This window comes from Eubalaena glacialis, chromosome 3 (assembly GCF_028564815.1).
Source record: "Eubalaena glacialis isolate mEubGla1 chromosome 3, mEubGla1.1.hap2.+ XY, whole genome shotgun sequence".
In the NCBI taxonomy this organism is placed as follows: Eukaryota; Metazoa; Chordata; class Mammalia; order Artiodactyla; family Balaenidae; genus Eubalaena; species Eubalaena glacialis.
Genome location: NC_083718.1, coordinates 178404205 through 178417356, shown reverse-complemented (window position 1 = coordinate 178417356; position 13152 = coordinate 178404205). Strand labels below are relative to the sequence as shown.

The window sequence follows — 13152 nt, the reverse complement described above, 5'->3', positions numbered from 1 at the left end:
ATTAACGGGTTATAAATAAGAAAGGGCAGGGGAAAGTTTGTTCATACACATTTGTGAACATAAAAGAAACAAGGCACTTAATGGCAACAGTGCTGTCCCAGAATATCTTACAGACCAGCTCCAGCAGGTAACCTTTGGTACAGCTCCTTAACTTCTTCATGCTTTGCTTTTCCTTTATCCACACTTTGCTTACGCATCTCGGCCATTTCAATACACCACTCCTCAAATTTGGAATTATCCCGATCTACCAGCTCTTGAAGAAAGGCTATTCAGAACAGAAAGACACAAAAACCTTTATCCTGTTTTTCAAAGACAAAGAACCATGCTGATTTGTAAATTACAACAAATACTGGCTAAGATTTTGGTGGCAACATCCTACTATGGTCTCCCTACAACCTGCAGACAGAAGTAAAACTGAAGACAGCCCCTGGAATAAATACCAGGGGGTTCCCCTACCCGATTCTCCATGACATCATCAGCCAACTGGAAGCATCAAATGGGTCAGAAACACCATTCAAAACAGATGGTGCCACAGACAGAGCACAGCACAGTATTAGGTAAAATGACAACTGACGACTGCCTTCAGCCAAGCAGCAGCTCTTCCTTTTTTATATTAAATCTAGAAAATTTATAACTGGCTAAAACCCAAAACTGCTTTACAAACTGAACAAAACAGAACCAAACTGCTCTTTAAATTCATCTTTATAATCCACAGGAACTTTTTAAAATTGCTTTTGCTTTTCTTTAGGGGCAGTCAGTGGAATAGTTCTGTTAAAGCCTCCTTTATCATAAAAACTCACCACTTTAAAGCAAATCTGTGATTATATACACTTTCACCATTTACCATATGCAACCAACCTACCATAATAGATAAAAGCAATCCGTTCTCGTCATTGACCTTTGAGCACGGTACTCTAAAATATTTGCCTTATGTAATCCTGGAAAATTGCTCACCTGGTACCTGAATAGTCGTGTTGGGTTTTTCTTGAGTTTGTAGTCTATAAACCAACATGTACGCATTTCGAGAGCAGTGAGTTCCTTTGCCACACTTGGGTTTACGTGTCTGGGATTTAGAAGGTTCTGCTGAGGTAAGAGAAATCAAAAGATGACTAAATTAGAATGCCTAGAGTTTATTCATTCTTTTGCAGGGGAGGGGAAGGGGGAGGGTCATAGAAAACAATTCCTAAAATACAAACTCAAGATACATTAAAAGGCAATAAAAATTTAGCAGGCTGGACAAATTTTTTAATGTTTAAACAAGTTACTAACCCGCATTGCCTGCCATATTCCATTTTTAAAAGCTGAAAAGAAAGTATTATTTTTCACAATGACAAACCTGAACCAGGGGAAAAAAAAAAAAAACCCACAAACTATTATGAGTTAATTTTACTGTTGATCTTAAATTACAAAAATAAATCCAGACTTAATTGTGCAAAGAAATGGAATGTTCCTGAAAAAAATGAAATAAAATGCTAAGATTAGCCACTAATCTCTATAAATTCAGAAGCAAGTGGAAAACATTAGTGTTTTACATGGCACATATATCACATGAAGGTGATCTTCAAATTGAGTCTGATTATCCCAGTATAACCTTCCAATGGGTAGGAGGTCATGGATAGTTCTGAGGAAATCAATTACCAGATCCTCAATTGACAATGTATTTTTCTAAAATTGTTCAGGTTTCACTGATGGTTTCCACCTCTCCTTTCAGTCATCTGTCTCCCACTTTACAAAAGAAAGATATAACCTCTTACCTGTGACAAAAAAAGTCTTATCTCACCAAAAGATATGTTTACAGTAAAATTTTGCTGTGTTCAATTTTTAAAAATTTCTAACACACTTACATTGGTTTGATCAATTATATAGTTTCATTTAAAAAAAAAAAAAAAAGAACACTCAATCCAGAAGTGCTTTCTAACTATTTAGAGCTTTATAGCTACAGAAAACTTAGTATATTCCATTAGAATGAAATTCTATAGGGTCAGTGTAATGGAAACACTAGTACAGGAGAAAAAGGAAACATTAAAAAAAAAAAATCCTGTCATAAAAAAAGGTCAGTTCATGTAACTCTGAAAAGGATGATGTGGATGTATGGAATCTATATGTTATGTAATTTCATTTGGATACAACAGTAATGCTGCAGTTTAAAGTTTCAATATTTATAATTTGTCAGAAGTTACATTATTTGAAGCTACTTAAATTTACAATGAAAAATGTTGGATTTTAAAATGTGCAATGAAATACAAAAGTTGTTCAATATTCTTATAGGGACTACAGAAGCAAATAAGTTTAAAGACCACAGTCATAGGGAATTAAAAACCTCAGGAGCATGTATACAAAGAAAAGACGTTGGTCATTTCTAACTAAAAAATTAAGATTTAAGATGTTCATTGATTTGTATAAGACGGAATATAAAATGATTCATAGACGTTCACAAGAGAATATAGTAATGAATGACTAATGGAATTTAATGAATAAGTATTTTCTATTTTTGATAAAATAGATAAAAGGAGCAATGTAAGCTGCATATAATGAGAGGCATTAAAACAATGGAATGGGATCCTCATACATGTAGAGTCTCTTTCTATTGAACTGTTTTAAAATTTAGGACTACCTATATGTAGAAGACAGGAGAGCCTTAATAATGCTTTTAATCCTACAATTTTCTCACTAAAATGAAACAGATCAAATAAACCTCAGTAAAGAACAGTCAAATAAAGCTGAATTTTATTCACAATTTAAAGCTACATGTCAATTTTGTTCCTAGTAAGAATATCACGATAAGAAAAAATATAAGCAAATGTTAAGAGCCTAAGTATTACTTAGGTAAAGTGGGAGCAAGATTGCTACATGTCTAAAATGTGATTTAAAATTAGAAAATACTTCTAGCATCAAGCCTGGGTTGAGCGCTACTCAGAGCAGGCAAGCCCAGCACACCTCCCACTTTCTCTTTTCAAGCTTTACTGAGGTATAATTGATGAATAAAAATGGTATACATAAAAAAATAGAAAATACTTCTTCAAATTACAAGAATATAGCCACCACATGGATATCTGCAGCAAGATTCCCCATGCCTTCCTTGAAAGCCAACCTCAACTGCCATGCTATTCCACCTTGGGAAAGTGGTACTGATCCTTTAAGAAAGAAGGGTGGCAGGAGACACACACCTATTCCCAATCCTTTTCTCTTTTTGCATCCCATTGTCCGAGCCTCACCCCAAAATGACACGGTAAGAAAGTGATGAGAACCTCAGCCAAGATGGCTCCTATTGGAAGAACTGCACACTCCATTCGACAATAAATGGGTATGTAGCCCACGAAAACCGAGATGATGAGAGCTACATACTAGAAAAATACTATTTCAGGAGGTATCATTTACAGCAGACCTCATTACTACAAAACAGCAAGCAGCTGATTCCCCACAGAGGCACTGCTCCACACTCTAGGGACGGAGTAAGATACTTAACAGGGAGGGGTAGACATTGCTCAGGGAACAAAGTTCCCCTGCTATACTTATTTCCCCAAAATAAATGTCCTGACCCAGAGAAAAGGGCTACAAATCCTACTATATTACATCTACTACTCATAATTTTTAGCTTAATACTCACCATCCTCTTCCCTAGCTGCCCACAATTAACCTGTTAATTGAAAATTAAATTTGTGCCTTCAAACTGTACTGAAAACATGACATTATGGAAACCATCTCTGGAGCAAAATCATTTTTTTAAAAAATTCAAGCATTGCTATAAAAGATGTTCAGAGATTTCATGTGTTTAAGAAATGCATATAGCCTTGATAGTCCATAACAATCTTGGGCCATAATAATTTATCACAAACATTTCTGGTAAAAAAAAAAAATTATATTTTAAAAGGGCACTCACAACTTAAAGGTTTTACCTAGATCTTCCTCAATCCCTAGTTGTAATTTCTTCCCCTCCATCTTTTCTATGTCTTCGTCATTAAACTTATACCATTCACCAGACTGTGGATCTTTCACATGGGCAATGTAGTGACCGGAATAAGCACTCACTCCTCTGTGTATGAGGACTGCACTGAGTTCATACACATAGGACCCACCTAGGGAAGGAGAAAGGGGAAAAATGAAAGAAATTTTGGATAACATTATTTCTTCTTATATCCTAAGCTTGAATTGTAATGATTACAATTCTTTATGCATCTGACAGAGTTCAAAATATGTCACCTAAGATTTAAAGAATTTAGTCTCATAAAATAATGTAGCAGGCATTGTTTTAAGCAGCTCACTGTATCAACTCTCCATTCCCTCTGCAAAATATACAGGTGGAAAGCTACGGCATTCTGGGCACTCAGGGTTACGAAGCTATTCTGTAGTATACTTTCCCTTCTGCATTAACAGGCTGAGCCATATGCTTACCAAGAATCGGTTGTTCATATTTTCCAACTTATTACAAAAATTAACTACACACAAACTAATAAGATTTGAGTGCAAAACTAAAAAGCTATTGTTTCTAGAAAAAAGAAAAATGTTTTTTAAAAATTGGAGATATGTCATTAAGGAAAATTGCTTTCAAAATAGGTGTAGACAAGGGAATTCACTGGTGGTCCAGTGGTTAGGACTCGGCGCTTTCAATGCCGATGACGTGGGTTTGATCCCTCGTCAGGGAACTAAGATCCCACAAGCCTCGTGGCACGGCCAAAAGAGGGGGGAAAAATTGGTGTAGACAAGACAAATAGAAAATACAGAGAAAGAAACAATAAAAATCTAGACTGAGTTCTGCACTCAGATTTCTTTATAAGTATTTTAACTTATTAACTATTCCACTTTAAATAAACAAAACCGGGGCTTCCCTGGTGGCGCAGTGGTTGGGAGTCCGCCTGCCAGTGCAGGGGACACGGGTTCGATCCCTGCTGCGGGAAGACCCTACATCCTGCGGAGCAATGAAGCCCGTGCGCCACAACTACTGAGCCTGCTCTCTAGAGCCCGCGAGCTGAAGTCGCATACCACAACTACTGAAGCCCGCGCGCCTAGAGCCCGTGCTCCTCAACGAGAGAAGCCACCGCAATGAGAGGCCTGCGCAACTCAACGAGGAGTAGTCCCCGCTTGCAGCAACTACAGAAAGCCCGCACGCAGCAACGGGGACCCAACGCAGCCAAAAATAAATAATAAATAAATTAAAATAAATAAAACCTACATATCACAGCCTATCTACTATGCACATGGTTTATGCAAGAAGAGAAGGCTTTATCCATACATCAAAATATCAGCAAATGAATGAACATTTACGTTTTACGATAAAATATTTTTAAGTTTGAAAAAAATCTTTTAAACATTCTAAACTTAAACCAATTATAGGGAGGAAATTGTATTTAAAGCAATCACTGCTACTACACATTTTATTAATAAAAATTAGAAAACAAATTCATCAGCAATCCTACAACACAGACATAACCACTATTAATACTGAAACTTATAGATTTTTTTCTAACAAATATATCATTAACATCTTTCCACATCATTAAATATTCTTCTGAAAATTATTTATAGCAACTATATACAAGTACCACATTATATTGAACCACTCCCTCACTGCTAGACATTTAAACTGGTAGCATTTTATGGCCATTAAATAATTACCTTTGTCATAAAAATCTTTGCACACATCTTTGTTTCATCACTGTAATTTCCTTAAAACTGCAAGAAGTCAGTCATAAAGGTATAGCCAGTCACTCATTCAACAAATAATAAACATCTTAGACACTGTTTTAGGCATGGAGAATACAGCAGTTGACTGAAATGACAAAGTTCTGCATTCTTTTAGCTCAGTGGGGGACATGGTAATGCAGATTAATACCTGAAGCAAAGCCCATCTAACCCACCCCAGCTGAAAATAAATTTAAAATACTAAGATAAAAATACTTTAAAATCTTTTAAGATGCAATGATCATCTGGCAACAAATGAAGAATTCTCAGAAGCCAAATACTATGTGAAGGCAGGAAGCTAGGGAGGTTAAGGAAAATGAAACCAATTTCCTCCTGAGAGTATTAGGTGAAACTATCAACTTCAACTGTTTTTTTCACATTTAAGAGGTTCGTGGGACCAGAGATCAAAGCTAAGATCCTTAAAAGGTGAGGAGTCTAGAAGAGGACTCACATTGTGAAACTAGGGTTCTTCAGTTTAAGAAATAAGGAGAAATGAACCTACCCTGCAGAGGAAATAGTAGGAAAAAATTATCTGCCTTATACTTTGACTCTGGGGGTGAGGAAAAAAACAAATATCTGTTGCAAGTTTTTAAGAATCTAGCCCTCATGAATATTTCAACCAAGAATTCATACTACCTAGGAAGACAGAAAAACTTCAAGCCAAGAGTTTAGTTTGATGTGGTCCTAGAATGAGTGACAGTTCTAAGGAATATGAATTCAGTCCAACATACACATAAACACACACAAACACAACAAAACACAAAGGACACAAGTCACTATAACTGAGAGGCAGGAAACAACAGATAAAAAACCCATGAAGTTTTTCATCTCAGTTACTGGAAAAAGTAAAAATAAGTAGAACGTTATGTTCAAAGAAATAATTGATAGAATAAAAACTAAAAGTAAGGAATAAGAGATTATAAAAAATGAAAGTAAGATGTGATACAGAACCAAATCAAGCTTCTAGAAATGAAAATTACAATAACTGAAAGTCAAAACTCTATGCAAGTTTTAACAGCGCGATTAGGTTTGCCTAAATAGAGAATCATTAAAGTAGAAGGCAGACCTGAAAAAAGTTATGTAGAATGCAGGACAAAGCAAGAGATAGGAGACATGGATGGCAAAGTTAAGATCTTAATACATGACTAATGTAATTCCAGAAGGAGAGATGAATGAATGGAAAAGAGAAAAAATTTTAAGACATAATGGTTGAGAAATTTATCCTTTAGGGAGGATAAATACACTAAAATTCAACCCAAACAGGTCACAGTGGCACTGCAAAACACCAAAACAAAAACAAACAAACAAACAAAAAGATCTTCAAAATCAGACAAAATAAAACAGGTCACCTATAAAGAAAGAATTAAACCACAACCAACTTTCCAACAGCAACAAAGGAAGCCCTAAGACAACAGAATCTCTAATTGTACTGAGTGAAAATAACTGTTAATCCTTAGAGTAAATTTCACAACAAGAAATAAATAGATACTTCCAGACAGTATGCTGAAAATAACTTGATACCAACAGACCCTTACTAAAGGCATTTTTACAAACTTAATTCTGTATTTTAAAAAGTGATTCCAGGGGCTTCCCTGGTGGCACAGTGGTTGAGAATCTGCCTGCCAATGCAGGGGACACTGGTTCGAGCCCTGGTCTGGGACGATCCCACATGCCGTAGAGCAACTAGGCCCGTGAGCCACAACTACTGAGCCTGCGCGTCTGGAGCCTGTGCTCCACAACAAGAGAGGCCGCGATAGTGAGAGGCCCGCGCACCGCGATGAAGAGTGGCCCCCGCTTGCCACAACTAGAGAAAGCCCTCGCACAGAAACGAAGACCCAAGACAACCAAAAATTAATAAATAAATAAATAAAGGAATTCCTTTTAAAAAAAAAACAGTGATTCCAGATGGAAGGTCTAGAATATTAAAAGGAATGATAAACAAAGGAGGTAGGTAAACTAATACCAATAGTTCTACAGATAATAAGGCATCCTATGAGGGCTATTGTGTGTGTGTGTGTGTGTGTGTGTGTTTGGCAGCTGTGGCCACACCAAGCGGCTTGCAGGAGCTTACTTCCCCAACTAGGGATCGAACCCAGGCCCCCGGCAGGGGATTCCCCTTATGAGTTTTTTTTTAAGGTAGAACTAAAACACATATGAAAACAATAAACAACTTAGGAAAATATCGATTTCCTAGTGGTTTGAGGTCTTTGTACTGCTTTCAGAGGGTAAAGTTGTTAACTTTAAGAGTTAGGTATGTTATAATTTCCAGGTTAATCACTGAAAGAACAAAACAGTAATAGCAAACAGCCCAGCCCAGGTTGTATCCACCAGGTGGGCACTTCCACACTCCACGTTTTAGGGCTTACCTAGACTCACCTACCCACTCTTCTTTCTACTACACTGCATCTCCCAATCATTTCATGGAAAAGGTGAACGAGAAACAACCTCTCCACTCCCAACCTCAGGGAAGAAACAACCTCTCCACTCCCCAACCTCAGGGAACCTAAAGAAAACTCCTTAACCCTGAGCAGAGCAACAGGAAGAGAATGGGGGGAAATGTCATGGTGTTAAATTGGCCGGGTTCTTATAGCCTGAGTGAGCAAGGGAACCTCAAGCAGCGAACTTGATCTGTGATAATACCTAACTAGTAGGGACCCCAGGTGCCTGGCAGAAAGAAACCTGAGGTCTCTCTGAAGGAGGTGGCTTCATCCCAGCCCTAAGTGAATCCCCGTAAAAAATTTTCCAGGGACTTCCCTGGCGGTCCAGTGGTTAAGACTCTGCACTTCCACTGCAGGGGGCACAGGTTCGATCCCTGGTGAGGGAACAAGATCCCACATGCCATGCAGTGCGGCAAAAATAAAAAATAAAAAATTTCCAGAGATAACCAGGTATGGAAGACATGGCAACATTAAAATAACCAAATCAGACAGCAAAAATAAACCTGAATAATATTCCACCAATGTCAATCATGGATTATAAAACTGGGCTTTCTATGTTTAGAGAAATGAGAAACTTGAAAATATATGCAAGTGACAGGGAACTATAAAAAGTGATGTAAATCTGAATTAGAGGAATTAGGAGTGTAAATAGATGAACTGATCCAGTTAAAAGATCAAAACTGTCAGATTGGATTTTCTCATATAAATTTGAAATTCTCCAAAATAAAAAGGTTAAGAAGACAGAGACACCTGTGGTGTTTTTCTCCAGCAATCAATGGCCCAGATGAAGGAGCAGAGGAGGCAGATTAAGATTTAATGATGGGTTAGATTTCGCCTGGCTATCCCAGGAGGCAAAAGGGTAAACTAAACTATAATGTTTAGGGGTACAAGCTTACATGGTAAAACGCTAAAGCAAAAAAATAAAAAAGTGATTGCCATATAAGTCAGATTACTGGCTATATTTCAGGAGGAAGGAGATTGCAACTGGGCGGGGCACACAGGAATCTTTGGAGTATTGGGAATGTTTTCTTTCTTGACCTGGGTGGTACTCATGAAGATATTCACTTTGTGATAATTCCCTGAGCCATACATTTTTGTATTTTAACTTCGATGAATGCGTTACATTTTATAATTTTAAGAAGAGGAAAAATAGGATGGAATAAGATGTATGAAATTTAAACTATGGAAGAACAAGGTAGCTCTGAGGGTCCTCAGAAGGGCTGAGGCAGAGTGAAAGACAAAATCACTGAAGGAGAGAAGTTGTTAATGAGGTCAGTTGAAGACTGTCTACAACAGTGGTACTTAGTAGTATTCCCTAAATTATTAATGAAGACAATAAACCACAGAAGTATTAGCAGTAACTGTGACTCTATTACCAATAGACATCATGGTTTTCATTATCACATTACCATTGTTGCAGATAACCTGATTTTATACTTATCAATTTATTATACTCATCAACTTAAGAATTACAGTGGTTTTGACCACTGGAACCTGTTCTTTGGTTTGCACCTACATTACTGTATTACAAATTTGTCTCAGTATTTTGATAACTACATTTAAATGTAATTGGTTTCTGGGACTTCCCTGGCAGTCCAGTGGTTAAGACTTCGCCTTCCAATGCAGGGGGTGCGGGTGCGGGTTCGATCCTTGGTGGGGAGCTAAGACCCCGCGTGCCTCGTGGCCAAGGAACCAAAACATAAAACAGAAGCAATATTGTAACAAATTCAATAAAGACTTCAAAAATGATCCACATCAACAAAAATCTTTAAATGTAATTGGTTTCTTCTAAAATTCTATGAATTTTATTCAGACTCTTAAAATGGTCTACAGGGATATTAAAATCCCCAAGAAATATGGCAGGAGTTGAGTTAGAGGGTAAGCTGCTAAATGTTCAAGGTATGAGAATCCCTCTGTCTACATATCTCTGTGTATCTGCAGGTTCGCTAAAGAAGCAAATGAATTCTCCTTTCAAAAATAGATCATCTTTTAGATCTATCTTTTCCACTTTGTGTGGATATGTGTGTGTAGACACATATGAATAAGAATTTAGGAAAATATAAATACTGGTTATCTGGGTGATAGAATTACAAGTGGCTCTTACTTATAACTCTTCTTTATGCTTTCTGAATTTTCCTAATTATCTAGAATGAACCCTGTGCAACTGTAACAAGTTAATTTGTTTCTAGTATTCTACCTATATGAGGTAATACATTTGTATAACAAACATTACAAAAGGGTGTGAACAAGTCTATAACTACAAACTACTGGATTAATTTTACCAGTCATAGCTAACAATTCTAAAATAAGACTTTTTATTTCACTAATTAAAAATTACTTAGTAATCCAACATACTAAAATTATATATACAGCTTTTTTGACCTATTATGGTCAAAGGTTTTCTTTACAGTATAAATTGGACAAATATATAATAAATTGAATAACAATAAGAACTATTCAAAATCATAACACTGGAGTCAAGGAAAAGAATAATTTGGGAATTCCCTGGCGGTCCAGGGTTAGGACTGGATGCTTTCACTGCAGTGGCCTGGGGTTCAATCCCTGGTTGGGGAACTAAGATCCTACAAGCCACGCAGCTCAGCCAAAAAAAAAAAAAAGGAAAGGAATACTTTTACATCTCCTAAGTTTCTGACTCCAAGAAACCACTAAGCCATCAGGCTTCTCTAATTTCAAATAATTACCTAAACAAAGGAGGCAGGAAGCAAACTACTATGTAAAGTGAACTACTGCTAAGTTTATTCATTCAGCCAAATATAGTAACAAAGTCCAGCAGCAACGTCTACAGTAGTTTCCTTCTTCCACAGGTGTAAATCTTAAACTCCAGTACTGATTAGAGAGCACCACACATTTTAAGGCTTAAATATTTATTACATCACTTCCCCCAACCTCCCCAATCATTTCTGTTGAAGGTTTTATTTTATGGCTTGCTTCTATTTATAAGCTGCCACCAGAACCTTTTTACGGAGACAGAGTTTATGATATAATTTCTGTATTAAAAATTTCACAAACATTAAGGTCAATCTTAAAAGAGAAGCAAAATGGTCTGTCCAGTAAGGGCAGGAGAAACAAAGGGCAAGATGTTTCTTTTCTCTAACAAGAATCATCCTGTTTGGTAAGATGAAGACTACCAAAAGAAAAAAAAGAGTAAGTTATTAGTGACTCTGTCATAACATCCTACAACTTATCAGTGGTCATATATATAATTACAGCATAAATATTGGAACTAGGCCATCTAATGTTTTTGATAAAATGTTTTTTAAAAACGTGAATGGAGGCAGCTTGGAGACCCTTAATTTTACGAGGAATTACAGATACGGTATTGAGGCTAAGGTAACAAGCCTTGAGTACAGGAACAGCGAAGTATTTTTCATTTTTTATTCTTTTATACCATTAATTATATACTGGGTTGACCAAAAAGTTTGTTTAGGTTTTTCCGTGAACGAACATTTTGGCCAACCCCAATATACATCCATGAACCATCTAATCTTTGTTATGTACTCACTCATAGAAAATGAAAGTAACATATCGGCTCACCTAAAATGCCTTTGTTCTCAAAGATTAGCAAATAAAATTTAGTAGTAAAATGCTACTCTGTACTCAACACAAGTAGATCACAAGTTCGTCTCTGAGCATTATAATTATCACTGCTTGGTAAAAATATTACCTTTGTGTTCCACATAAGGCTCCATATCCAAAATTTCTGAGAAGCCAATGTAGGTATTCAGCTTTTTCTTATGTCCAGTTTGCCTAACCAAGAAGAAAGCTAATTATATTTATATTTAAAACAACCATAAAACAATGTATAAGCTCTACTGGTTATTTTAATAAACTGGATAGCAGCTAGGTAGATTTCATTTAGCAATCTTGCTCAAAACATAATACCGTTTTAGAATTGGGCAATAAATAATCAACAACCTAAAAGGTATGAATTTAAAGTGCTAATTCCAAACAGTACATTTCCAGAAGTTTTAATTTTATTACAAAGGAAACCATACATGTTCCTGCTTTACAGAAGAAATGCACATGTGAAAAAAAAATTGCCTGATCTATCTCCATGGGAATGGGGGATGTACTGTAGTGAGTAGAAAATTTACTCAAGTCCTTATACAATAATACAGAATGTCAAGGAAATTCAGTTCCTACCTAAATGTCTGCTTTTCCTTGGCAGTTTTTAATAACTTTTCAGAATAAAAAATAAGGATTCTCTATTTTTCTAGTTCTTAATTATGACAGGCTGTAACTTTCATCCCCAAATCTTGAGTTTCAAATTATAAGCATTTTACTATCTTATCTATGGTAAAATCTGTACATACTAGTCCACAGTGAGCAACAAACACTACGACATGCACATATTTACCTGTCAAAGACAAAACGCATTAGCTGTAAGTTCAGAGTACAAGGAAGACTAAGGAGTCGGATCTTCCTTGTTGCATTCTGTTTGCTTTGACAGTTTTCACAAAAGTATCGATTGTCTCCTTCTAATTTTTCTTCCTGATCAGGAATAAGACACATTAGTTTAAAAAAAAGAAAAGATTTTTTTCAAGTGATCAACCCTATGATGCACATTATAATTTCATTTTAGTTAATAGCTTCTATTCAAGCTCTTTAAGATCAAGTTATTATAAATAATGAAGGACACATAAGATTGTATTAGCTTAGCAGTGACATTATTAATTTGTATACAATGATTTAAAACTGATGTTTCTCTTTCCAAAATGTATGATTTTAAAAATACTTGGCTTTAGATCTTTTCTCCTGATAATCCCAATTCTGGGAATTGTAAGGAAGTAGGTTTAAAAAAGAAATCATAAGGGGCTTCCCTGGTGGCGCAGTGGTGAAGAATCCGCCTGCCAATGCAGGAGACACGGGTTCGAGCCCTGGTCTGGGAAGATCCCACATGCCGTGGAGCAACTAAGCCCGTGCGCCACAACTACTGAGCCTGCGCGCTAGAACCCGCGAGCCACAACTACTGAAGCCTGTGCACCTAGAGCCCGTGCTCTGCAACAAGAGAAGC

At 36.5% G+C, this 13152-nt stretch overlaps 1 protein-coding gene across 4 annotated transcripts in view; it reads right to left on the bottom strand.

The window, feature by feature from the left end:
• USP48 (ubiquitin specific peptidase 48) overlaps window positions 1–13152 on the bottom strand; it is a 66475-nt gene that overhangs the window by 32883 nt on the left and 20440 nt on the right. For 2 of the 4 annotated variants that reach the window (XM_061184779.1, XM_061184780.1), the window contains exons 7-11: window positions 12496–12629; window positions 11803–11885; window positions 3897–4076; window positions 955–1083; window positions 116–265 (exon numbers count right to left, since the gene is read on the bottom strand). In XM_061184779.1, the coding sequence (XP_061040762.1) occupies window positions 116–265; window positions 955–1083; window positions 3897–4076; window positions 11803–11885; window positions 12496–12629 (676 nt within the window). The remainder of the gene's footprint in view (window positions 1–115; window positions 266–954; window positions 1084–3896; window positions 4077–11802; window positions 11886–12495; window positions 12630–13152) is intronic. The other 2 variants (XM_061184781.1, XM_061184782.1) reach the window with 1 other exon arrangement.